This window comes from Sitophilus oryzae, unplaced genomic scaffold (assembly GCF_002938485.1).
Source record: "Sitophilus oryzae breed Bouriz unplaced genomic scaffold, Soryzae_2.0 scaffold_466_pilon_pilon, whole genome shotgun sequence".
Lineage (NCBI taxonomy): Eukaryota > Metazoa > Arthropoda > Insecta > Coleoptera > Curculionidae > Sitophilus > Sitophilus oryzae.
This window is the reverse complement of record NW_022147047.1, coordinates 247,876-275,800: the sequence shown is the minus strand read 5'-3', so window position 1 is coordinate 275,800 and position 27,925 is coordinate 247,876. Positions and strand designations below refer to the sequence as shown.

The following is a 27,925-nucleotide window of genomic DNA, read 5'->3' as shown; positions in this document are numbered from 1 at the left end:
TTACATAGCGACAAAAAAATTATATTAAAGACAAACTAAAATTTAAAACAAAACTAATTATATCGTGAAAATTACAAAACTTTTATTTATTAAATTTGTTATTAAAATAACAAACTGAACTTTAGTATGTTCAGATCTTCATCACAAATTTGAGACACGTGTTTGCGTATCGACAGATTTGATATTTGAAAAGTTATATTAAAAAGAAGTTCTTGAAAAACCGAAGAAATTGTTTTCAGAAAAGTTTGTGAGAGATACACCATCGTCATCTTATTGAACAAAAGGGGATTTCTTTAGTTAAATAACAAATTTTATAATTGAACGATAAACATTTGTTTTCATTATTTTTTATGTTTCTTTCCTATTCATTTCCTCGGAATATATCATAGGATCAAAAAAAAAACGGCGTCAAAGACGGTTGGGGAAGGACAATCGATGATAATTGTATCGAGGTCAAGCCCTAGGCGTTACTACTTGGCCAATAGTGACTCTTCTTTATTCCACAATGGCGTTTACTGCCAGTTGGCCTTAAGAAAATGTAATTATTAGTGTTAAGCTTTGTGTCAAAAATTAACCACTAATTAAACGGCGTCTAGAGATTGGCCTCGCCAAAATTATTATCGATTGTCATTCCCAATTCTTTGACGCCGTTTTTCTTCGATCATACAGTATATACGGTATATTAGAAAAATAACAATTCGTAATATTTTTCAACATATTTATTTATATAAAAAAATATATGTACAATAAAATAGGCACTTAGACTAAATGTTTTTTTAAACGTAAAATCTATAAGATCTAATTGTTCTTAATATCTCTCCATATTTAGAAAAATTTGAGCATTATTTAGCAAGAATTTTGTATCAAAAATAGAGAGCTAACAATCTGGTTCTTGCTCTATTTTTCGGTTAACTCTACCAAAAGGGTTTTTTCTTTATAGCAAGTCTACCATGACCAAACCAAGGAGTGACGTAATACCCATAAACACACCCATGAACATGAAGTTCACCATCAAAGCTATCTCGAATTTCTCTTTTGGAACCAATCTGCAAAAAAAAGTTGATTTTACAATACATTAATTTTTAATTTTATAGATAAACTATAGCTGGGTAACCTACTTAAACGTTTGTAGCATGAGTACGTTCATTAAATACCCTCCAGTCAAATGGTAAGTGCTTAAAATTATACCGTACTGCCAGTCATGTCCGAAAATTATGGGTAAATGCCTGGGTTGGGCTCTGGTAAACATCATTAATGTGCCGTAGAGAGCACTTCTTGTTATAACTATTACAAATAGAAATGGTATTGAGAAAATCTAAAACAAATTATTATTAATAGGTTGGCTTTATGAAAAGGAACGCTCCCTAGTGTAGTATAAAATAAAATCTGTCCAACAAGAGGAGGATACATAACAGTGTCACTTTTTAGATGTCGTCTGTCGAAAACGTCCCTAACTCGCTGGATACACTCTATTTGAGGTTGGGTATGATTTCAACCATTTCTGTTTGCACTATATGTTCGTACCTACCTCATCGTATTTTGAAGACAGTCCTCTACCGACAATATCAGAGCAAGAGCTCAAAAGGAACGACATCACAGTTATAAAATATTTATCTGGAAACAAATATTAATTTAGTATTTTTTATTTATGTACTTTAGCCTAGACTGGTGAAATTTCGGTAATTGTACTATATCTCTGGGACCCACACTAAATTTAAGTAAGTTAATTTAGAGCCTAGAAGAAACATTTTTGTATTATTAAAAACAATTTTAAAATTTCGTGTGGGTGTTATGGCCAGAACCAGAACCATAGTACATCGAAATTCAACCATTAGCAGCCGGTATAATAGAGTATTACCTCCCCATAAACTTCCAGTGTTCTGGTATTCTGACACTACCAAATTAGTGATAGAACCAATCGGTATGACGCTGTTGAAGAGATTTAAAAGAATAAGAGGCCATACCAGTTTGATGGTATCCATTATCTGACCGACCGAGTGGACCTTCTTTTTGGCATCTTCTTTGTAAGAGGTCATGTAAAACCTGAAATTACAATTGGACCATATACAGAGTATCATTTAACTTACTTCAAGTGTTTTTATGGGTAGTACCTATAAGTTTATTTTGATTTTAGAAACACAGCAGGTTTTTTTTTCAAAATATCTTAAAAATAGTTAAAACGTAATGATAAACAAAATCTGTAAATTTACAGAAAAAGTGTAAATTTACGGAAAAAGTTCGACTTTAGTCTGATTTTTGCGAAAGCGTAATAATGTAATGCCTTCGCAGCATTAAAACATATTTTTATTAGTAGTGGGAAGTATCGAATGAATACTATCGAAACATTCGATAGTTGCAATTCATTCGAATAATTCGATAGTTAATAAGAAACCATTCGTTGAAAACTATTCGAATAAAAATTATCGAATAGATCCGTCATCTGCCTTGAAATATTGTATTCTAGTAATTCGGCAGCAAAAACCATTCATTTATAAAATTCATTCATTTATGAAATTCATATATTCGTCAGGATCGATTATAATAAAATATTAACTGAATTTTAGTTGTCGCCCGGCGATGTAGGTTTCTTTCCGAGAAGCCCGACAGCGGTCGGTGGCAATGCTATGAAAGAAGCCGGCATCTTTGATTTTTTGGGGAGTAAGATATAGATAAGGACACATTATTTTTTTTTATTGAGGTGCTAGTATTTACACAGAAAATATATTATGAAGGGCGCTGTTGCCATATTTTGGTATTAGTTGATAGAATATTATTGTTTGCGCGCAAAGAATATTATTGTTTGGCTTTAGTTAGTTAGCGATAGTATGTCTATATATTCTGCATTTTTTTTATTAATATTCTGTTGTTACACTGCAATAATACTTGTTATTTTGGATGTAGGAAAATGATTTTTAATGTTTTTAAGCAAAAACTGGTTTAATAAATAATAATAACAGTAATAATTTGTTATACCTATTAACAACGAGATTAACAACAAAATTTAAAATCATTTAATATAAATATTTTTTTTTAAGTAGTAGCAAAATATAAACAACAAATTAGATGTCAAAATTATTTATACTAGATCCTATTTAAAAATAATATAGTCTCTAAATTTTTTGTGTGTGGCAACGTTGGTTTATTAAATAATAATAATTACAGAACTAATTTGTTATATTAACAACAAATTTTAAAATCATGAAATATAAACATTTATTAATTTTCTAAGCATGCAGTGTAATGGAAGGAAAATATAAATAAAAAATTAGAAATCAAAATTATTTATATTAGGTGCTTTATATTACTATTTAAAAATTATATTTACTTTTACTGGCATTTACTTTAAAAAATAAATGAAATATTTCTTCGCAAAAACTACATGTAAGAGAATTAGCATAAACAAAATACAAACATCGTTAACTTTTTTTTTAAATTGGCACGTGTAAAACTTTCATTTTAATTTTCTCACCCCATAGTTTGAGTTCGATAACCATTTACTTAACCACATTACTTTAATATGATTATTAAGTTCAACTAATTCATATTATTAAAACATCTAAAATACAAATATGTACTTTTAAAATTAATTTAAGTTCATCTCATCTCTCTTAAAAATTGCTACTTCTCAAAATTTCCCATTAAAAAATAGACCATATACCATATAAAATTAAATAATTGAAAGATCGGACTACGGAAAACCACACAACTTTTCGGAAAAATTTTGACCACCTGCACATGCACACAATCGTCAATAAATAAAATTAAAAAATAACTACTATTTTAGTATTTTAACTATTTTAGTAAACGCAAAAATAGCACAGTATTTATACGGTGAAGTTATAAAAATTTGGAAGAACTAATAATGCACTGACGCATACAAAAATCAACGAATAAATCAATAAATAAATGTCATTTATCAAAAAGCATTCGATAGTCGTGGCTCAACGATAACCATTTAGTCGCACGGCGAGGTTGTCACATATGCTTTAGTATACAAATGAATGAATGATTTTATTCGAATAAAACCATTCGATAGTTGAAATCATTCATTCATTAACCATTCGATAGTCTAATTCATTCGATAGTTCCCATCGCTAATTTTTATCAAAAAATTTTATTGGTCTTACTTGAAAAATGATGTCTTGGTGGCGAAAAAGAACATTACCAGACCAGTTCCCATAAGTACGCAACCTGATGAAAAGTATAGCAGAGCTTCTGGTATGGTTTCCGTCATAATTGTGATAGTTATTAGTCTTAAAATTGCCGATACCAACCCACCAATCCCTTGTCCGAAAAGAAACATTTTCATATAACGATCTGGGAACTTGGACATGATTGTCAGGACACCGGTACCAGCAACAGCCATTAGTACTACATGAGACAAAAGACATACAGGGTTTTTTGAGAACCGTTAATACGATTTTTAAAAACAAATTGGATTTTTGCCGTAAAGGCCATCACGTGAATAATCTCTCTAAAAAATATTTTCAGAGTTACAGTGTTGCCGCTTTATACTATAATTGGGGGCATCTTTGTTATTTTAAATGGAACACCTGATATTACATTTTGCGAAACTATTTTTTTATTATGCCAACCTATACCTATTTCTAATAGTTTTAGAGTTAGAAAAATATGTAAAATTGACAAAACATGGTCTTGAATAAGCACTGGTTAAATCATAAATATGCAAATTCAAAGCTGAAATTTGGTTTATAGGTTAAGAAAAATAGACATATATAGATATACAGGGTTGTTCGCCACATAGGACACGGAGTATTGTAGCTAAACGATTAGATTTTTACAAATTGTAAGTTTTGGGTTCGTTGAAGGACTATTAGAGCTACAATTTAAAAATATTTTTACAAGATACAGAGTGTCCCAAATAAATAAAAAATGTCAAAGTTGTATTTTTTTAAATGGAACACCCTGTATATTATTATATTTTTAGTTTCTACTATTAAAATAAAGGTAAATTTAATAAAAGTTTATTACACTTAAACCTTACCGTTTTTGAAATATTTTCTATTTTGTGAAATTGCAGTAAAAATTTTAAGGCTTCTTTTCTCCAAGGGTATCAAAGTTTTTAATACTAAATATTTACTGAAGTTTATTTATTGATCAGTTATTGTGTTGCAATAATAAAAATTATACTACTTTATACAGAGTGTCCAAAAATTTATATTAAATAATTACTAGCTTCAAACGGCAATAACTTGTTTAATTTAAATGGAACATCCTGTATATTTTATGAGAATCAGATGCACAATTTAATTGTCTATCAAATTATATTATGACATTTTTTACCTATAGCTTCAAGTTTCCGTAGAAAATGCATTTTCTTAAAATTTTAATTCATTTATCAATATACCCATGGAATACTGACATTTTAGATTATTTTTAAAGATGTACCAAATTTTTAAAGAGTACAGATACTAATATTGTCGATATAGTTTGTTCATTTCATTAAAAAATAAAAAAAACTGTTTAAATATTTGTTAAAGAGGACCAATTAATATGATTCCAGTATTCAAACTACATTAATTGACTGTTTGCGTTGATTAATAATAATTGTTCCAGAAACTAAAAAACTTAATTTTTTATGTGTATTAGACAGTGTGGTAAAAAGTAACACCTTAAAAAAGATATTTCATTTTTTGACAAATGCTTATTTGTAACAACAGAGACATTCATTTTTATAACTTATTATTATATTGATTTCTGATTCAAATCCACATTTATTTAGAATAATTTATTCACGAACATAATTAAGTATGTAATTAATTAGTACCGTACGGAAATGACTATCGATGACATCTCCCATATAAATTTACATATAAAATGACAGCGATCTTCGTTTCATAGCCAACGCTGACGCCGTTTTTTCTCGATCATACGGTATTTGGGCGGAAATAATGGCGGTATATTTAATTAATAGTATACTCTTTTATGAAGATTTAAATAGTTTTCTTTTTGCATACAAATGGGCTAGTAATAGTATCATTTCGTTAAAAACGATAATATTACTAGCCTGTACATTTTGTACATTTGTTGCTTTAAAAACAATCTAAAATGTCAATATTCCATGGGTATATTGATAAATGAGGTCAAAGTTATAAGAAAATGCATTTTCTACGAAAACTTGAAGAGATAGGTAAAAAGTGGTATAATATAATTTGATAGACAATTAAATTATGCATCTGATTCTCCTAAAATATACAGGGCGTTCCATTTAAATTAAACAAGTTATTGCCGTTTATAGCTAGTAATTATTTAAAATAAAATTTTAGACACTCTGTATAAGGTAGTATAATTTTTATTATTGCAACACAATAACTGATCAATAAATAAACTTCAGTAAATATTTAGTATTAAAAACTTTAATACCCTTGGAGAAATGAAGCCTTAAAATTTTTACTGGAATTTCACAAAATTGAAAATATTTCAAAAACGGTAAGGTTAAAGTGTGATAAACCTTAATAAAATTTACCTTTATTTCAGTCGTAAAATCTAAAATTAGAATAATATACAGGGTGTTCCATTTAAAAAAATACAACTATAGCATTTTTTACTTATTTGGGACACTCTGTATCTTGTAAAATTATTTCTAAATTGTAGCTCTAATAGTCCTTCAACAAACCCAAAACTTAAAATTTTTAAAAATCTAATCGTTTAGCTACAATACTCCGTGTCGTATGTGGTGATCAACCCTGTATATTTATTTATTTATTACAAATCGTTCAAATCAATGGATGTTAAGTGGTATTAATGGTAACATTTCAAATTCAAGCCAATGGAGGTATATCATTTAAAAAATCGAAACATAAGTATAATTTCTGTTCAACGATATGTCATGTTCCTATATCTAAACCTTTTAATTTCTTCAGTAAAATCATTTAAAAGATAATAATTCTATTATAATTGTTTCTATTAAAAAAATGCATCATGAGAAATATTGAAACTAGGTATCAGTAAAATTTTACTTGCCAAATTTTTATCAATTTTACACATTTTTTATCTCGAAAACTATTAGAGATAAGTAGTATGGCTTAGTATAATAGAAGAATTATAAGATAGGAAAGCAGTTTCCAGAAATGTAATAGTATACCAGGTGTTTAATTTAAAATAACACAGGTGCTACCACTTTTCAAATGGTGCGGCAACATTGTAACGCTGAAAATATTTCAGGTAGATGGAGCAGGTGCCTTTATGTAAAAATCCAAATTTTAAGAAATATCCTATTACTGGTTCTCCATCAACGTCTAACCCAGCATTCCCGTAAATCACCCTGTATATTTGAGATTTTTATATTACCTGCCATTAGGATTTGAATTACCATAGTTAGCCCGAAGAATCCCATCTGCCCTATAAAAATAAATAGAAAAACAGTTAATTTTTAGTAGCTATTTCTCGGACATATTTTTAAGAACGGTACTACTGGCGCATTCATTATCATGTAATTTTTACATAAAAAAAGTCTGAATCGTAAAAAAAATTATTAACTAAAAAAATTTAAATTTTTTGTAGGTATGTTAAAGTAGGAAATATTTTCCAAAGAAAAATCCTAAAAAACCTTCATTCAGTTTATCTTATAGACAACATGGTAGAAATCATTGTCTACGACGAGAAAAAAAACTAGTGCGAGTCGGACTTGCCCACATTGTGGTGCGTTTAGACTTGAGCACGCACGAGCTGAGCGTGCGCGCACGGCATTCGTTCGCGCTCTCGGCTCCGTTCAAATTAAAAACTTATTTTTCGACGAATGAAGTGATCCATTTTTGTGCGCGCACAGCAGAGTTGTGTTGGCGAAAATAATGGACGACCAAAAAATAGTCGAGGCTGCAGTCATTGTTATGCATAGCTTAATTATTAAAAAGGAGAAAAATCGAAAACATCGTCGCTGGTAGCAAACCCAAATTTTTAGAAATCGATATAATTTACTGCAACAACTTAGTGTCTGAGGAGGGCTATGATCAGTTCAAAAACTTTACAAGAATGAGCAGAGCCGACTTTGAATATTTACAAAATTTAATAACACCAAAAATTACAAACAAAAGATACAGATTTTAGAATGGCAATTTCATTAATATCGACATATTCAATATTAATTTTATTTACAAGATCTTGCCATGCTTTTTTTTATTTTTTAATAATTCAAAGAATGTTTAACATCCCATAATATAGGCAACTTTTCATATTCTTCAATTAATAATAACGAAGATTCATTGACCCACTCCATAATTTAGTAAAGAAAACGAAAAAAAATCACACACGCACGCACGAACGCAGACAAAACAAATTGCCGGTGCAAACTGAGCGTTCGCGCACATAAAATCCCTTTGAGCACGAACCAAACACCGACACCAGACGGCTCACGTTCGCGGCTGCTCGCGCACAGACATATTCAAAGTAAGCGTGCGCGCACAGACAGATTCAGAGTGAGCGTGCGCGCACAGCCGTTTACACTTGAGCATTCGCGGAGGATCAGTGCGTGCGTGCTCAAGTCTAAACGCTCCATTGGATTTCGTATAATAATATATAATATATTTTTATGATTTAATTACAAATGTTTTGTTTTCATATTTTTCCTATACTCGTAGTATGAGACGGTATTACTTGCCAAACTTCATAGTTCTAGTCAACGGAAAACACCCTATAAATTTTGATTCCTTTGAGAGTGTCTAAATATACTTTTTGCGGCATGAGCGGCTGTATCTTTTTTTGCTACAAGCGACTGTAGACCTGAGTGTATGGTTTTAATTTCATCTTGATACCTCCACGCGTTCCCGAGATAATGACGGACAACACAAAATAATCCTATAACCCTAAAAAACACTAAAAGATATATCTATATATACTTACAAGTGTCTGTATCCACTTTAGCCAGGATAGTTTGGACAACGAAATTGCAAGAAAAAAATATCAATGACATGTAAGCTCTGGTGGTGAGTCTGATTTTGTGAGCCGCAAAAGTCGAAAAAAAGTTACAGATAATTCCGGTAGATGTAGTGGCGATCATGTTGTACGAAGCGTAGTTGGCTTGGATATAGTTCCTGTTTTCTGCGCTGGTATCATTAGAATCAACTGTCCTGAATTTGTACATCCAGTACTGAAAAAAAATCAACCTAATAAGTAAGATTTATTAACAAGCTCATTTAAGTATCTTCCCATACAGCACGTCCAAATGAAATTACGTTTCTACAAGGGAGACACATGAGAAACAAAATATGTTAAAGTGAACCTAAGTGTTCATCTAGTTCTAACATATACATATGAGATACACGCAGGTTTATATTGATAGAATTGTGTGATAGAGTGTTTACTAGTTACATACCGTATGCACTCAAGATTCTAAAGAGTTTTTTGGAACGTAACAAATAATTATTAAAATGATGAAATCTGACGTCGGTATATGAGACATACAATGTATAAGTCATATGTATATCTGATACTTCGTTCATAGTTGTGCCTATAGTACACACCTTGTAAAAATGTGACGTATACACATAATATAATATCTATATAGACACTTTGTAATAGTGTACTGTTGTTTCTACATTCTAGCATGAAATGAAGGTATGCGCACGCGCGGATAGCCTCAGCGTAGATACACCGACTAAGTGTATCTTATGTGTCCTCTCTCCTTTCTCCTTTCTAGGAGTGGTATGTGTTAGCAGCCATTATTGTTTTATCATTCGGAAGCTCTATATAAATGTTCTGTTTGTGTGTAGTTTAAAAGAGATTTTAAGGTAAGCACAAGTTTTTAATTACCTTGTTACACCTTCCTAAGAGTATTATTAATATTATAGCAGCGACTCTTCCCTTACTCGATACCCAATTTACCAAATTTAGACTCCAATGAATGAAAACTCCAAATATTGTCGTATAATGATAAAGAGGTTAGCTCTGCAATATATTTTTTTTTAATTTGGAAATAATAAAAATCTAAATGGACCAGAGCAAGAAAGATATAAACACTTCAAAGAACTTCTTACACTGATATTCGGTAAATTATTGATGGATCAATATACAGGTATGTTTAATATTCAATAATCAGTTTCATATAAAATTTAAGGGTGAGATTGTTAATCTGGAAATAAAATACAACAAAGTCCAACAGAGTGCTCGATGAATGAGTATGCTAACAAACCAACTGCTTGGAGGGAAAAGAGGTGAAAAAAATGACTAAACGAGGTCCACCAAATCGTGGCGATATACCAGTGTTTACCATTTTAGTATGTTGTTATACTAGGTACTTATATTTTTAATACATTTTGATATAAATTTTATTCTTTTACAGTGTTTTCTTACTTCTGGTTTCTGCAGTGTAAATAATTATTATTATTGTGTTATTTGCGCTATTCCGTTCCATGATCCAAAGAAATATAAGATTTTAATTTTTTAACCACTTAATCCATTTTATGGAAGAAAAATGGCACATTTAATACAAAACAAAAATGGAACAATTTTATGGCCACTTCTCTTAAACTTACGATCGAGATACTTTTGGAAAATACAAAGTTTTGCCTTTCTAATTTTCGTTCTAAAAAGATATAATTGGTATCATTGAATAAATATTTCTTAAAAAGAACGAAAAGTTAGGCATCAAAACTTGTATTATTTCCTAAATTCGTTCATAAGAAGGCGTTTTATCTAGCACAAGATGTATATACGAAGCAAAATACATACGTATACACGCGGTAGTCACAACTGCAATGTGTAAACAGAGTTTAAACGTAATACACAAGCACTGTGTATCCTACGGCACACTGTGTATCCCCTACTTTGTATATACGTAAATGCTATACTGTGGCTACATTGTGAGGCGGACGTTTAACCTTTGTGCATACGTGTTGAACTACAATGTGTAAACGTAGCATATTTACATCGGGGGAATTGTGTCACCCTGTGTCTACATCTAATAATGTAAACACATCGTAAATGTGATTTGATGTGCTGTATGGGTTAGTTTGCTTTTTGTTGGGCAAATCTATGGGTGGGCGGCGAGGTGACGACAAAAAACCATTAGGAGCACCAACCACCACCCCCCCCCCCATTCCGTTTAAAATTATTTGAATTATTCGATATTTAGATATTTAATTGTTCTTGAAAAATAAACAAAATGTGCTTTAACTATTTTATTTATAGAGGTGACCAACGGAAAACATATTTTAATTTGAATCAAGCAAAATGTAACATTTATATTTTAATTTATTAATACAATGAATACATAATAATTATAATATGTACGTATAAGAAAAAATGTAAAGGAAAAAAACATAAGTAAAGAAAACACAATTTTCCATAAAAACTTAATCAAAATTCAAATAAATCAAGCTAACTGATTCTGTGGTAACCACCTCTTAACTGACACATTAAGGTAAACATAATTTATTACTTTTCCTTTGATTAAACCGTTTATCGATTTAAAGAGGCGTCGCCCCCCCCCTTCGCCCCTCTTGGGGGTACGCCACTGTTATCACTTAATATCACCTTCAGAACGAGAACTATGTAATCTAATCTCGTAGAATATCACCATACACTAGACTACGTAACATGCTATTTTTTATTATAGATAACAAATTTTAAGTAGTCCTCATATAAATAGAAACAAATAGATTTAAATAGACGATTAGATGCAACTTCGATTGAAATTAATTTTTATCAAATTTAAAGACACTTGACTTCGACTGTGAACGTCAATAATTAGATTAGATAAAATAAGATAATACAAAATATTTGAAATATTCTGGTAAAAAACTGTTTTCAACATTTTGATTTAATAGTCTTGATTTTCGAGGATTTATTTCTCACTGACTATATAGATAAAAATTATTAAAAATTAAAAAAAAATATAGAATAAATAAATTAAAAAAATATAGAAAAAACTTCATCTATTTTATATACAGTCTGTTGCATCGCCGACCTGGATATACATAGGAAACAAGTACATTTTAAAAATGAAGAGTAGGTTTTATTTTACAGAAAAATTTATTTGAAACTTTTTAAATATCTTCTTATAATGAAGTTTTTTTTTCATTATAGTCATATATAATGAGCAGGGTGCCCGGTGGCGTAGAGGTACTGGCTCTCGTCTACCAATCTGAAGGTAGTGGGTTCGAATACCACACCCGGCATTTCATCAGCCGACTATTTTTATTAAAATAAAAATAGTTTGGGTACCTAGGTCGACTCAGCCTTAAATGAGTACTTGGGATTCACAATCCTGAGGTAATAATAGGCGGTTGAAGCGTAGTGCTAGCCACATTACCTTCTTTGTATACCAATTTCAATTCAATTTCAAACAGTCTTTATTAATTACCTGTTAGTTATATTGCAGCGCTTTTCTAATAATATGTCGCATGGTGGCAAGCAACTCTATGGCCACATGGCCGTTAGTTGTATACCGAACGGCTCTAGTATGGCAAGCTGTACCTTGCTACTCCCAAGGCGTTAAACGCTATATACGGGAGCTATTATTATTATTATTATTATAATGAAGCAAATTGTTAATTTTGAATTATTTATACGAATTCGTTCTTCAGTTATGAGAAATACAAAAATACTAAACTAATAAAAAAATACGGTTTTGATTAAAATACCAAACATGCCACATTCAAACTCAATCGTTTTTTTTTGTTGCCAAAAACAATTTTGAAAGAAATCATTTGTTTAATGTCATATTGACTTTAAACGTACTAAATATAATTTATAAATACGAATAATACAACTAAAGAAAAATAATAGTTTAGTGGTATTATGGAGGAAAAAGTCTATAGGCTGAAAAGGTACATTTTTTATTCATTTTCCAAATATGCCAGACCAGTTATTGAAAACTATAAACTATAAACTTAAGAGAAGAATTCCAACACGAAAAGTTAGTTATTAAAGACGGTAAATATGAAAAGAAGATTAATATTGATAAAGATCATGGCGAAATAATAAATGGAAATGAATTAAATATTCTTTTACAAGTGGAATATAGAACGCAAGTAAGTATTCTGGATACGTGGAGAAATATTCGAAAAACATCGTACCACCGGCACTGCTTGGCGAATTTGAAGAACCATAATTTTAATTAATTTAAATATTCCGAACACGAAGAATTATTAGACGGGGATGAAGAACGTAGGGGAAATTTTATGCATTTTTAAATTATTAACAACTACTAATTGATTTTTAAAAGATTCTCATATGTTTACAGTGTAGTTTTTGTAACTTTCATACAGAATATAACAAAATATAACTGAAAATATTTTTGACAGATGTCTGTAGAAGAAAATCATAATGGATTTGTCATATTGTGTTTGATCAGGACCGCATTATTTTAAATTTTCGCCTAATTTAGTGTTTTTGTATCTCTCATAACTCATAATTCTCTCAAAAGGTGCAAATAAATTTATCTGTAAAAAAATAAAAATAAATTTATCTGTAAAATAAAAACAGTTGACATTTTTAAATTTTATATGGGAGTTTCTATGTCCAGGTCGGCGATACAAAAACACACGCTATATTTTAGAATCACCACAGATAACATATAGTATGTTGTCTGTGGTATCATTCCGCTTCCACTCGTTAATTTTGAATTGACTGAATTCAATTGATGAACATTTGGATGAACAACGTCATGAATAACGGATCTTTGACGGACTTATCTCGGGTACGAACGTTTCGCCTGAATAACGGACAGTCCGTCATAATGACAGACGTCACTTTAATTTCACAGATAAAATATATTTTCTGTCATTTTTTGTATGTCCACTGTCAAAATCTTTCTTAACTCTTTGGACCGACTTGAATTGATAAAGATCATGGACATGGAGAGTAAAAGTTTTTAGTGATGTTTTTGTCAGAATTTCTTATCAAATTGATTCTAAATTATTTTACCTCATTGGCGGTGATGAAGAATACCATAGGCAGTACGCTGATGGTACCAACTATGAAAAAAGTAATGAAAACAAAATTAAATTTGTCTTTTGGTGCGTTCGGGTCATCTACTCTGAGTTCAGGCAAACCAGGAATGTCGTCCATTGGAATACGAGACCCTCTTCTGCTGGGCGGCAAACCTAAAAATAACAAGCGGAATTTTACCATATATGGTCAAAAAGTAATAAAATCGAAAGATATAGCCCTGATTTTGACAGTTAAGAAGTCATTTTTGCAGTGCTTTATTACTGTTTTTATACCAAATTTTCAAAAATAACAAATCGTTTAATTTTTTCAACGTTTTTCCACTTAAATGAGATAAAATCTTTAAAAAAATTAAAAAATTCAGAAGAAAAACAATTAAAAAATTTAGAACTTACCAAATTATTGTAGGTATATGAACTTTGAATATATTTTTTAAGAAATACTATACTATAAAGATTGTGACAAACTTCACAGTTCTTTGACTTCTACTGTACAACTGTCTCTTAACGGACAAGTGTAAAAAATATTAATATTTACACGAAAAAAACAGAAAGTAATAAATCATGAGATTCACGAGGATCCTTTTGGAATCCCCGATGAAATAACTGTAGTGGAATTCACGAAAAAAAAAGACGTAAAGTTTTTCTGCAAACAAATCCGAAATTTAACAAAACTTTAAAAATAATGTAAATAAACCGTACAAGTTTAGTGGTATTGTAATTAGAGATACAAAATATTTTTGGTATATATTGAATGTGACATTATATGCCACCAAGTCGAGCTGAGTCGTACCATCCTTTTTTGGAAGTAACTCACCCCCCTTGTAACTTCTATTGTAGATAAAGAAAGAATATTAATTTGCAGTGCACAAGAGGATATACTTTTGGCTGAATTGTTAATATACTGTTTATGTATTATTCTAATAATTTATTAAATTGCAAAAAAGGCAACGAAAAATGTGCTCGTCAAGTTTAAAGTAATATATACAGGGTGTCCCACTTAAGATGGATACAAGCCAATATCTTGATTGTTTGTTGAGCGACCTTTTTCATTTTTGGCAGGAGGCTGTATGGCTCTAAGATGTACATTTTGCCCAAGGTAAGAAATGCGATACCTCATAGACGTACGTTTTAATGGGGTTTGATATTTTTCGAGTCAAGAGTAAACTACTCTTAGGACAGTATTTATTTCGAATCTGATAAATTATATTGAATCTTCCTTACCTAAGATACTTAAGTTCTAATTTTGATAAATATTGATACAGGGTGTGTCATTAAAATAAGACATTTTTATTTTATTATTATTTTTGCTTTTTAAGTACCTATGACGCGCGACGCCACTGGATAAACAACTGGCTTATTAACCTATTATTAATTGATAATTGGTTACTATTGGTTATTGACAATAAACCTGTTGTTTATCCAGTGGCGTCGTAAGTACTTAAAAAATATAATAAAAATAAAAATGTCTTATTGTAATGACGCACCCTGTATCAATATTTATCAAAATAAACTAAACCCTAGGTAAAATGTACGTGTTATAGCCATACAGCCTCCTGCCAAAAATGAAAAAGATCGCTCAACAAACAATCAAGATATTGGCTTGTATCCATCTTAAGTGGGACACCTTGTATATTTTTTTATTTTAGCTCTATTTTCATGATTTTTTTTTAGCTAACTGTATATAAATATATCTACTTTTAATTTGTAGACTCTGTAGATGTTTATAAAATTTATTATTTGGCTTATTATACAGGGTTATTTAAAGCTTGACTTTTAACTTAACATCCTGTGCAATAATTTCGTGAGAAAATTTTCCTAAAACATTATTTTTCGGTTACAACCAGATATTCTTAGAATATTGTATTAGAATGTTAGAAGTTAATTAATTAATGGTCCTAAAGTATATTGATATTTATAAATTTTTCATACCTCCAGCAGTGATTGGTGGTGCAAATCCTGGAGGAAACTCGGCATTTGGTGGGGGAAATGGTGGCATGTCCTCATAGTTGAGAGAATACTTCGGTTTTTCAGCGTCATCTAAGAACAACAGCAAATATGATCAGAGAATATTCAATTATCAAATAATTATTATTCAATGTTCTTTTTTCGTTGTTTAAAAAGTATTATTCAAAAGAAGGTATTTACAGTTGAGGGTTGGAACCTTTGGTGTTACACAGCAAAATAAAAACACTAAATCACCACAATACACCATAACACTTTTACTTTTACTCTGGACGCGCGTTTCGCTAACCATGTTAGCATCATCAGCAGATGATTATAAACTGAGTTTATGACGTTAGCATCATCAGCAGATGATTATAAACTGAGTTTATAATCATCTGCTGATGATGCCAACATGGTTAGCGAAACGCGCGTCCAGTGTAAAAGTAAAAGTGTTTTGGTGTATTGTGGTGATTTAGTGTTTTTATTTTAGAAGATTTACCCTACTAGCCAAACCTTATACTAACCCTAGTTAGTACAGAGATTGTTTGTAAAACTAGGTTATCCTGTACCGGATCCGGCAATGAGGAAGATGCATATATTTTATTTTTCGCCAGAAACTGTTCAATTTATTAGAATAAATATGTATTATATTATAGGAGGTATATATGCACGACGCACTATTGGCGGACCCTGTATAAGGATACTAGAAGAGCAAAAAATATTAATAGAACTTTGAAGTACATATATGTATCTAATAATCAGAATCAATTGCTACATCATAGTAGCAAAGGTTATCAACTTAAAAAAAATGTATAAGTAAATATTATTACTCTAAAAACCCAGAAATTATTTTTTATTGGCACAGTGTCGTGAGAAATCATATTGTGAAAAAAAAAAATGATGTAAATCAATTGTTCTTCTAATCTATGGAATTCGGTGGTACTTGTACAACAAGTTAATTTGAAATTATTCCATCTAAAATTGGCTTGTAATTGGTATAATTGATTTACGTATTAAGCCGATATAGAGAACGAAACTTGAGAACTGGAAAAATCTACTTCCATATTCACAGTAATAAGTAAATGTGTGCATTTTGTAATTAAAAATTTTATATTTTAACTAATATATGTATAGCAAGTGTTAGTTATACTATTTATAACTCAAGAAAGGCCGAACCTATTTTGTGATCTTTGATTTGTATAATTCAAAAAACATCAATTTTTATCAAAGCTCTTATGATTTTTTTTCTTATATTTCAGTATTTAAACAGCCGTATGTTATATACATATATTAACGCGAATATCTGCGAAATCGTTAAAAATTTAGGAACAACTTTAAATACAAAAAAATCGTTCTTTCGTATTTTAATTATAAAAAAAAGAATTTTCAATATTACAATGTTTGCCACACCATAAAAAATATTCCGTATAAGGCAATATGGATTTTTCTTCACATATTTCTTTTGTCATCCTTGATTTTTAACTGAGTACTAACCAAGGTTTTAACCATTTTTTGGATATACTGTTTTAACACCAGTTTTAAGCTTTATTCAGAACATCAAAATTAGTGGGGTACTTTATGCTTTTCAGTTTACAATCATTCACAATGTCTAACAAATACAACTAAAATTAATAGTAATAATAAAATACCCTAGCAACATATTACGGTACTCAGTTGTATCCATAGAGAAAGCCTATAATAATTAGCTTATATTTACTCTATACAGAACGTCGGCTACCTCTCGCATGTACTTGTGATGTGTGTCATCAGTGTTTCACAAGTACACTGGATCTACAGTTTATCGCGGAATCCGAACTGCACTATTTGAGAGGCTGTACAAGGCAAATATATTCAAGGTGGTTTGCGCTACTGCCGGCCTAGCTTATAATAGCTTTGTTCGAGTTCTTGTTATTACCGATTCTGAACCGTCCTAGAACTCTGCAGCGTATGCACAAATGAAATAATGTCTTTATATTTCCTTCTGCGCATACGCATTACAGTTCTAGGACGGTTCAGAATCGGTAATAAGAGCAACCCGAAGTAAGCTATTATATTTAAATGTTTTGAAGTATAAAGCTTCATTCAGAACCTCGCCATTAGTGGAATAAATTAGTGGTTTCAATACTTTTTAGATTACGATCATTCATAATGTCTAAAACACAATTAAAGTTAATAAAACATCTCAGCAACAGCTTGCTGTAGTCAGTGGTCTCCATAGAGAAAGCTTAATATTTTTAGCTTATAAAACAATAAATTCTTGATCTCTAATCACAACTATTTCTCTTGACGGATGATAATCAAAAGCCAAAATGACATTCCTAGCAAATTTTGTAGTATAATTAGTGGAAAAGTTAAAAGTCTGTTAACCTTTTTCTACTAATTGTAAATTACTACCACTAATTTTGACGTTCGGAATGCTTATATTTGACAGTAGAGGAACAAACTTCTACGCTAATTGAAACCACTAATTTTTTCCACTAATTTCGAGATTCTGAATAAATTTCAATTAGTGGAAGTATGTTTTTAGAGTATAATTAGTGGAAAAAGTTAATAGTTTGTTAACTTTTTCTACTAATTGACAATTATTAATACCGCTAATTTTCACGTTGTGAACGCTAATTGAAACCACTAATTTCGAGATTCTGAATGAAGCTTAAGTAAATAACAAATAACTTGAGAACTCTACATAGTGCTTCAAGTAAAAAATAGTGTAGTATTGCAATATTTTAAGCTGTATTCAGTTTCGTACCGAAAATGCGGGTTGCAATTTAAAAAACTACAATTTTATTTTTATTTTTTTTTTCCTTTAAACAATTTTAAACACTTGTTTTTAAAGGATATTTTAAAAGTATTGTTAACATTAATTGAAGTTTTTCATTGAAGCTATTTATCAGCTGACTGCAAATATTTTTATTCGAAATAGCTTCAGCTGTAAAGATGCACCATTTTATTTATTAATTAATAAGAAATAACTACACTTACCTTTTTATTCGCCTGTAATTGGCATAAATATTTTAGCTGTAATCAACAAATTAAGAACCAATTTTAAGAAAAAAGTACAAAACAGTCTTAATGTTAAGTTAAAAAATTTAATTAAGTTATCTATTAAAATTTACTACTCTTAACTATAAAAATATCCTTTGTTATAATATTTTTTATAATCCATACACAATATCAGATTTATTTATTCACAATTTGAGCTTGATATACTACATAATACGATTTTTAAACAAATACATTTTTGAGTAATGTACCTTTATGGTGATTCATTTCTTCAAAAAATACTTCTAAGTATTTTGCCACTAGAAGAAAATCTATAAAATAAAACAGTCATTTTTGTTTCATTTTGTAGAATTTTTAGTGGCAAAATTCCTACAGTTATATTTGAAGAAATAATCCTTTCTTAACTTATTGTTGAATTTATTTGCTAAAAGTAAATTAAAATACTTTTAAGTTCATTTTTGATTCGTTTATGTTTAATTCGATTATTTTTTTTATTTATTTTTAATTTCCGAAATATCTTTAATTTACGTACAAATGAAAAAAATTACATCTGCGCAGTACACTTACCTTTTCTGTCAAGTGAAGGTCTCATGTTTACACTATACTTTGTATAATTAACTTAAACCAAATTCAAATATCTTTTAAGTCCGAGTCAAAAATCCAACTTAAAAAATATGCGATGTGAGTTTGGATTTTATATAATCATCCGGATTTAAAAATTTTTATCACTAAATCAAGGGGGATGAGGTAGCATGAACTACGTAGAACAATTAGATAATAAAACTCGCCGATTCTTTATTATTGTATACGTTTGTTTTTAAAGAGGCGTTTCTATTGTCAAAGCGTTTTAGAATAAGTATCTCGCCCAGGAATTTCGAGGGTTTTGGTTTTTTGGGAAAATACGTGTGTCTTTCAATGATTACCCGTACCATCGACTTTGCTGAGAAATATCGTGTATATAAAATAGCTGTAAAGTGCACGCTCATTCGTTCATATTGGCACCGCTTGAGCGGTGAGTTCGCGCGTCGGGCTACTGCCAGGGGCATCTGCCAGCTGTACAGGGTGGGTCAAATTCGACGCTTTTAAATGGAAACACCCTTTTCTATAGGAGATAGACGAAAACTAATATCGGTGTCTGGAACTCAATTTTCATCAAAAACATTATGGTGAAAACCGCACATCAATATCTGTTTCCGTTTCGGAGTTACGGGGTGTTTTTCAAAAATGTGCATTTTTAACAAATCGCTGTAACTTTCTTACTATGGAAAATTTTGTATTTCTATGAAAACATTTCCAAAGCACCTTTTTACGTAGAATTTAATGGTTTAAGTATATTTTTTTTAAATTAATAAATGAAGAGTTATCAACAGAAAAATGGATTTTTTATTTGGGACACCCCCTATATTTTTATTAAACTGAAAAGAATTTAAAATTACCTTTCCAAAAATATAGCACACTTGATATTTTGTTATAATCCCCTTCGAAATACAGAATTTTTAAAAGTTCACCACTTTTAACTAGTAGGCTTTGGACCCCTTATTGATGATATGCCCTTAATGGAACTCGAAAACATATTTTTCCAGCAAGACAACGCACCGCCTCTGGACGCTGAAGTTATCAGCAAATTTTTGCAGCCAATTTCAAAAATAATTGGATAGCTAACCAAGATCCCAGCCGTTAGCCGCCGAGGCCGCCTGACTTAGTGCCCATGGATCTAATCCTATGGATATATTTGCGGAGGAATAAAGGTTCCTATTCTTCCGTATAATCTAGACAAGAATTAAAAATACTTAGCAGTTATGAGAGGGTATCTTTCACCCCCACTAAGTGAATGAATTTCGCGAGAAATGTTCAACTCGCCGATTCTTTATTATTGTATACGTTTGTTTTTAAAGAGGCGTTTCTATTGTCAAAGCGTTTTAGAATAAGTATCTCGCCCAGGAATTTCGAGGGTTTTGGTTTTTGGGAAAATACGTGTGTCTTTCAATGATTACCCGTACCATCGACTTTGCTGAGAAATATAGTGTATATAAAATAGCTGTAAAGTGCACGCTCATTCGTTCATATTGGCACCGCTTGAGCGGTGAGTTCGCGCGTCGGGCTACTGCCAGGGGCATCTGCCAGCTGTACAGTCGTCGGTATCGGTAGGTTACCGACAGCTATCGGTACGTACGGCCAATGAGCGTCGTGTTGATTGTTGTCATAGTTTTAGCCATAGACAAACAGAAAAATTAAAAGACTGCCAGAAGACATACGACGCGCAGGCAAATGTACCTGTAGCGCATCGACGCAAGTGCCGAAATACGTCCATCTAGCTATCTGTGTTTCGACACTAGTCCGTTAGTCTTAGCATATTCAGAAAGAACACGCTAACATCCAGCGTTGCCAATTTGTGGGGAATTCCCCAAATTTTGGGAAATCCGGAGCCGATTGGGAGTTTTGTGGGGATTTTAGCAATAGGGGGCGAAAATAAGGGGAGTTTCAACATTTTATTGCTGATTGAAAATGGCGTAAAATTTTTAGCTTTAAAAACGGAGCGGGACGATATATCTTTCCCAACTTAAAAATTATAATCTGCTTTTTACTTGTGCTTCCCTTTGCAAATGCTTCAGTTGAAAGAAAATTTAGTGACCTCAAATTATTTAATAACTACTAGGGAAGGGATTAAAAAACAAGGAGGTAATTTACAGTTTAATCTCTCTAATATATATAATAAATATTGTATTTTTATTAAAATTATTTTTTTTTTGTTAAAATAATCATATGGGGAATTTTTGGTGAATCGACATCGCCAAATTGGCGAATTTAATTTAGATTTTTGGGTAGTTTAGAAAATTGACATTGGCAACGCCGCTAACCTCATTCTTTTGTTTGTTGTTTGTTCAAAAAGCGGCACGCGGCGTAGTACAAGGCTTGATCATTTTTTAAGAAATTTTTGATTGTTAATTTTATTTTTCTGCAAACTAAACAGTTGTTTTTTTATTAAAAAATAGCAGACAAAGGTAAGAAAGGTAATGTCCATGCCTAAGTTTTTATTTCACTGGCTATTCTTTCTAGAAATTATACCATCCAGCCCTCCTATTTAATTATTAAATGAAAGTGTGAAAGAGATATCAAGGGCTATTCTGTTAAAATATCATCCGACCAGTCTAGGCCCTGTTGTGAACCTAGGGTTCCCAACCGTCCCGGTTTGGCCGGGATTAACCAGGAATCAGAAAGTTTGTCCCGGCGAAAGTTTTGTCTTGGCCGGGACCTGGTAACTAAAAAAGTGTGTACTACACACATAATATATTTTTTTCTCTAATATTTAATGTTTTGTTTCAATTATTTAAAAGCTTAAAGATAATTGTCCCGGAATCGCCGATGCTCAAGTTGGGAACCCTATGTGAACCAGAAGGTCTGCTAAGTTGGATGTTGGATATAGAATGGAAGGAATATCATGGCCGAGAACAAGGCATAATTGTATGTCCCTTTATGTAGGGGGGTAGGTTTGTTTCTAATAGGCAGTAAAACCAAAAATTCTACTGTGAATCTTCATATTCTAGGCCTGTAAAGGTAAATAATTCCTGGAGCCATCTCGAGGTATAGTACTCAAGTCGGAGCGAATCAATTGATAGCACGATGAAAAGAAATAATAGCCATCATAAAACTGTAAATATGTATATAACTAGTACAATGTAGCTATTTAACTGTAAGTACAATGTAGCTAGATATTTAGTAGAATAGGGGTATTATAAATTAATACAAAATACAATAATTGGTCATTCTTTCCATTCCCATTAAATTCTTCCCATTTAATCGTTTTCCCATAAAAAAAGGAAAATTAAAATTAAGAGTGCCCTTAACCAAAAATAGTGAAATAAATGGAGATCAAATTTTATATTAGCGTGTAAGACTTTGAATAAAAAGGTGTAAAAGGATTATAAATGCTGTATTTATATCCTTTAGTATCATGATAATATAAAATTTGAGTAGGTATCTCCATTTATATCACTGTTTTTGGTTAAGGGCACTCTTAGTTTTAATTGCCTTAAAAATAATAAGTATAATAATAATTTAAATCTCCCGCTCTTTCATAGTTCGTACCTGTAGCCAAGTAGGGCGCTAAAAGCGCAATCTCCCAACATTTTACCACGCGATTCACCACTCTCTAAACTATTAACTTTCTCTATGGTTTTAGCTGTCATTAATAGGACATATAGCAAACTTGTATCGACGACTCTCGGTATCTCTACCGTGAGGTTAACAAGGGCACGGTAGAGGTAGGGGAGCGGGGGGCACGTTGTTACAATTTTTAGATAATTGTCAATATGACAAAAGCTATTAAATAATTTATACATTTTATTGCTTTTATCGTTAGTATGTCTATTCAGCTATTAAAATATGATTGAAAGGTTATTAAAATTTATGTAATTTTTTCACAATGAACAATTTAACCAAAAGCGTCGATTGTAACAACATACACCCGATTTGGGGCTAGTTGTTACAGCTTCGGGGCACGATGTTACGGTAGATACATAAACAAAATCATCAATAATAAATCATTTTTTTATTATTTCAAAGCGTTATAAACAAAAGATATAACTTAAAACAGCCTTTAACATTTATGATTAATTATAATATCTACAGCATCGAGGAAAAGATCCGTGTATTTCACTCTGGATAACACGAACATCGGCGGAACTGAATTTCCAGCAGCATTTATGGGACATGCAAGTATGATAAATATTCCTTTTTCGGCAGATGAGATCGCATAGACCTATTTTTGACCACGGACAGCAACTATTTTTTAGGCTTCTGTACCTTTGTGACACCTGTTTCGTCAACGTTCCATATGCACAAAGCAGTGAATTCATATTTTTGGAGTAAGCTTTGCAGATTGTCAAAAAATCTTTAACGTTGGTTCTGTTGAACGACGTTGCTCTACTCAAAGATGTAGCTTCTGGTGTTCATAGAGATAGTTGAGGATTTCTATCCATAAAACTTTTAAACCTGTCCGGCCCAGTCATATTATTTTTAAGCCAGCTGGGGGGAATATTTGTTAATTCGAGTTTTACAGCACATTAGTAAGCTAGTTTTCGGACTTCTGTTGGTAGTAAACCAAAATATATTTCTAAACTTTAAGAAGATAGTTTTGAGTAGATAAGAAGCTAATTTATGTTCTGTTTCTTGTGAGAATACCAATCTAGGTTGAACGCAACCCAATGAACAAGATTCGTTGTTTTTGTTTTTTCCGACATACCTGGATAAGGGACATCGGATACAAATTAAACATTTTGCTTGATTTACGAATTTCCGTTTTATTTTGCAGTATTTCTGCTGCAGAAGATTCATAGACTTCTAGACTAGTTGTACTTCTTTCTGTTTTTCTTTTATAGTTTCTCATTCTGAAAAAAAAATCAAAGGGTATTTCTAATTTTTTAAAATATGAAGACAAACGGTACAAGGCATGGTATTTTTTTGTTACATGTAACAACTTAATATACTTAACAACAATATAAATTGAAGTCAGGCATTAATGGATCTCGATAGTAGAAAAAAACAACATTGCAAATTAAAGGTAGATGTGTTATGAACGTTCAAGGTTAAAATTTTTGAGGAAATAAAAAATACAGACATCAGAAATCAAAAATTTCGTAAAGAATTTGTTTACTTACTGGGTTCAAATCGAGACACATGCATACAACTTAGCAGCTTGGCGCTTTACGGGTCACTGATCATTTTTATGTAATGCACGATGTTATGAGAAAACAAATGAGTCCACTTATGTCCACCACAGGGTTTAAAATCTCGGTAAAAACGGCGTGTAACTTCTTACCCGTGTAACAACGTGCCCCCCGTTCTCCTACTGATCCTCGGTGGTAAAAATTTGCGATATCTGTCATAGGGTCGATCGGTAGCTATGACAACAATCAACAAATGTTTACTATTTACTATATACAAATACGTACCGATAGCTGTCGTTAAGTTACCGACACTGTCGGTGTGTGTAATAACTGTCGGTAAGTTACCGACAGCTATCGGTACGTACGGCCAATGAGCGTCGTGTTGATTGTTGTTGTCATAGCTTTAGCTGTCATTAATAGGACATATAGCTGTCGGTAAGTTACCGACACTGTCGGTGTGTGTAATAACTGCCGGTAACTTACCGACAGCTATCGGTACGTACGGCCAATGAGCGTCGTGTTGATTGTTGTTGTCATAGTTTTAGCTGTCATTAATAGGACATATAGCAAATTTGTACCGACAACTGTCGGCATCTCTACCATGAGGTTAACAAGGGCACGGTAGAGATACTGATCCTCGTCGGTACAAATTTGCGATATGGCCGATAGGTAAATTGTTGAAAGGATGCTGTTAGACTTGGATCAACGCAAATTAATAAAATTGCGTTTATCTCATCATGGAGGCCGAAATCGACAAAATATCAAGAGACACCTTTTAATCGGCATTAAACTGCTTACACTATATCGCTAACAAGAGAAAAAAAAAGTCAGTGGCGTACATGCTTTTTTTTAGAAAAATATTCCAGTGATAACCCATATGTCGCATTTATAGTAACTTTTACCCTAAAAATTTCATTCGAAACGCTAAAAGTACTTGGAAGAAAATTACAAGAAATAGAAAAAAATATTAAGACTTTAACACCCTGTAGCTACGAAACAAAGCAGAATCGGACCTATGTTGGTATGAAAAATAAATCTTATTTTTACGTGAGGAATCTCTCCACGAGAGACGGCACATGTCTTTTAAAACGCCCTGTATATTTTTTTATAATAAAATTTTCTTTTGACATACAGGGTGAGTCTTAAATAAGAACAAATATTTTCGGGGCTAGTATATTTTGACCAAACTAAAAATCTATGCTGTTTTTTTCGTGAAAAAAAATAGGATTTTTTTTATTTTTTAGTTAAAGAGCATATCTTAATAATAATGGCATATAACATTATACCCAAATTAAAACCTTGCTTAAACCTACAAACCCCGAAAAAATCCGGTGGTTCTCAAAATTTTAGTAAGAAAAATTGATTTTTTTATTTTCTAGTATATTTTTTTTATTTGAAAAAGGGTAAAGAGAAAATCTGTTTCTTTTATCGAGATCTACTAGTTCTGAATTGCACTTATTTCTGAGGCATCCTATGTAATGGGGGAACATGTTCCCACGTTATACGTTAACAGATGTTTATAACTATTTATTTCTTAAACATATTTTTGAACATTTTTAACGGTAAAAATGTACGGTAAGAATGAAATATGTTCCGTAATTTGAGCTACGCGGTACGGTAAATCAATTTTCACCTGGTTAAAAACCCTGGTTAGTGCTTTGTCTCAGTTGTTTCTTAGCCATTACAGGATAATGATGTTGCAGCACCCGCACATAGGGGTATTTGGTCTATAAACCTGGCCAAAAGTGATATTTTTCATTTTCATTTTTTATCTTAACTGAGTACAAATCTTTAAATACTAAATGTAAACAGGTTTATTAGCTTTTTTTAAGTCGTAAGTTGACTAACAAATAATATATTTCAAGTGTGAATTATCTTGAGTGTATTCTGAATATTTCTAAGATTATGAAATAGTGAAATTGTTTGTAGTGCTTTTTTGCAAATTGTTTATAATAACATTCACGGTGGATGCAAAGTCAGCTGGTAAGTCCTGTTTTATGATTATTTTTATTTTGAAAAGTTTTCGTATTCTTTATTTCTTTATAACGTTTCATATTTAAAAAATCAGTAACCTATAAGTAAGACTATTCGGCAATATTTCGTATGGAAATTTGTATCCGTTCAATGCTTAAGGTATCTAGCTTTGGAATATGTACAAAAATCTTGCCAATATTTTCCACGGTCAAAAAAAAACATTAATTTAAATAGATTCTTAAAGGAAATAGTATTTACCCTATAACACCCATCCTCGCTCAAATATCGTCTATAACATACAAATTACTTTCTTGTTCTAGCATCCTCGTCCAACTGCTTGGTTTTGCACAGAATGGCCCTATTTGATCGGTGAAAAGGGTGTCAGTGTAGGGGAAAAAATATTGTGTAAGAAAGATAAAATGGGGTGCTCTCCTCTAATAAGTAATATTACGAGCAAAAAAACAAAAAAAAACATAAAACATAATTTTGGCCAACTTTTAGTTCTTAATACCCCTTTGTGCGCCGCACAGTGGATCGAGTATGGCAGCAGTTGGACATTTACTTTTAATTTCATATTTTTATGAATACTTTGTTAAGAATTAGTTTATTCGATTAAAATTATTAAATATACTATAAGTATGAAATTAAAATAAACTCTAATTGTTTTTGTAAATTTTCTGGTTTCTAAAGGATTTTATTGAACATGAACTTTTAGTATCTAATTTATGTAGGTATCTAATCTAATTTTTAATTTTTCTGTTGTAAAATTTTAATTAATGTTTTTTTTTCTCAATACAAGATGGCGAATTCAAAATGGTGGACGAGTTATGCTATTTATTCTCGCAGTTATTATTTGGTTTGGCTGATACGTATTTATAGGAAAATCTGGAGTGCTAACTGCCAATTTGAATGATTTTAGATAAAAAAATGGCACAATTAACAAAAAGAAACACTTTTTGCTCCATCATAAATATGTGTGTGGAAGAATCTAAAATGTTGGAAAAATGACTTTATATTTCAGTTCAAACAAAATTAACCCGTCCCTCCCCCCTCGAGCTCATTGTCTATCTTCGGGGACTTTTGACACGACATATCAGCCCAAGTCTAGAAAAATCATTTAAAACCATTTTCAAAATTGTGGGATTTTTTTCCACCGATTTTTATAATTTGACTGGGCTAATAGGTAAGAACACTAAATTGATTTTTATATTCGATATAAAAGTGTTTATACTATGTTTTTTTTTCTCAGGTAAGTTTTCGACAGACGATGACAGAAAAAAAGCAGATGGCTTCTATACCAATCCATTCATTTTACTAAAAAAAGTTTCTAATATTTTTTAAGTTAACTATGGATGGGTTTATAAATAAATACGTCATGCGTCGTCTCTTGTTGTTTTTAACCAGTTTTATTGGTTTATTTCAAAAATG

At 31.2% G+C, this 27,925-nt stretch overlaps 2 protein-coding genes across 2 annotated transcripts in view; one reads left to right on the top strand and one right to left on the bottom strand.

Moving 5' to 3' along the window:
• The window catches only part of LOC115886046 (neuroligin-4, X-linked-like), a gene marked incomplete at its 5' end in the record, with an annotated part of 245,135 nt that overhangs the window by 90,131 nt on the left and 127,079 nt on the right, over positions 1-27,925 (top strand).
• LOC115886047 (equilibrative nucleoside transporter 3-like) lies at positions 713-19,626 on the bottom strand. The gene is made up of 10 exons (XM_030905075.1): positions 19,425-19,626; positions 15,840-15,947; positions 13,885-14,063; positions 8,860-9,106; positions 7,312-7,362; positions 4,128-4,371; positions 1,859-2,043; positions 1,529-1,614; positions 1,119-1,315; positions 713-1,046 (listed from the first exon to the last, which is right to left on the bottom strand). The coding sequence occupies exons 1-10, from the start codon at positions 19,447-19,449 to the stop codon at positions 935-937; spliced, it is 1,434 nt and encodes a 477-aa protein (XP_030760935.1). The 5' UTR covers positions 19,450-19,626; the 3' UTR covers positions 713-934.

What these genes read in the sequence shown, in the direction of transcription:
- LOC115886047 (XM_030905075.1), bottom strand. Translation starts at nt 19,449, where the DNA reads ATGAGACCTTCACTTGACAGAAAAG. An exon ending in TCTTCATCACCGCCAATGAG is followed by an intron (nt 9,107 to 13,884) that starts GTAAAATAATTT and finishes ATTTTTTTTCAG; the next exon opens with TACTGGATGTACAAATTCAG. An exon ending in TAAAGTGGATACAGACACTT is followed by an intron (nt 7,363 to 8,859) that starts GTAAGTATATAT and finishes TTATTTTTATAG; the next exon opens with GGCAGATGGGATTCTTCGGG.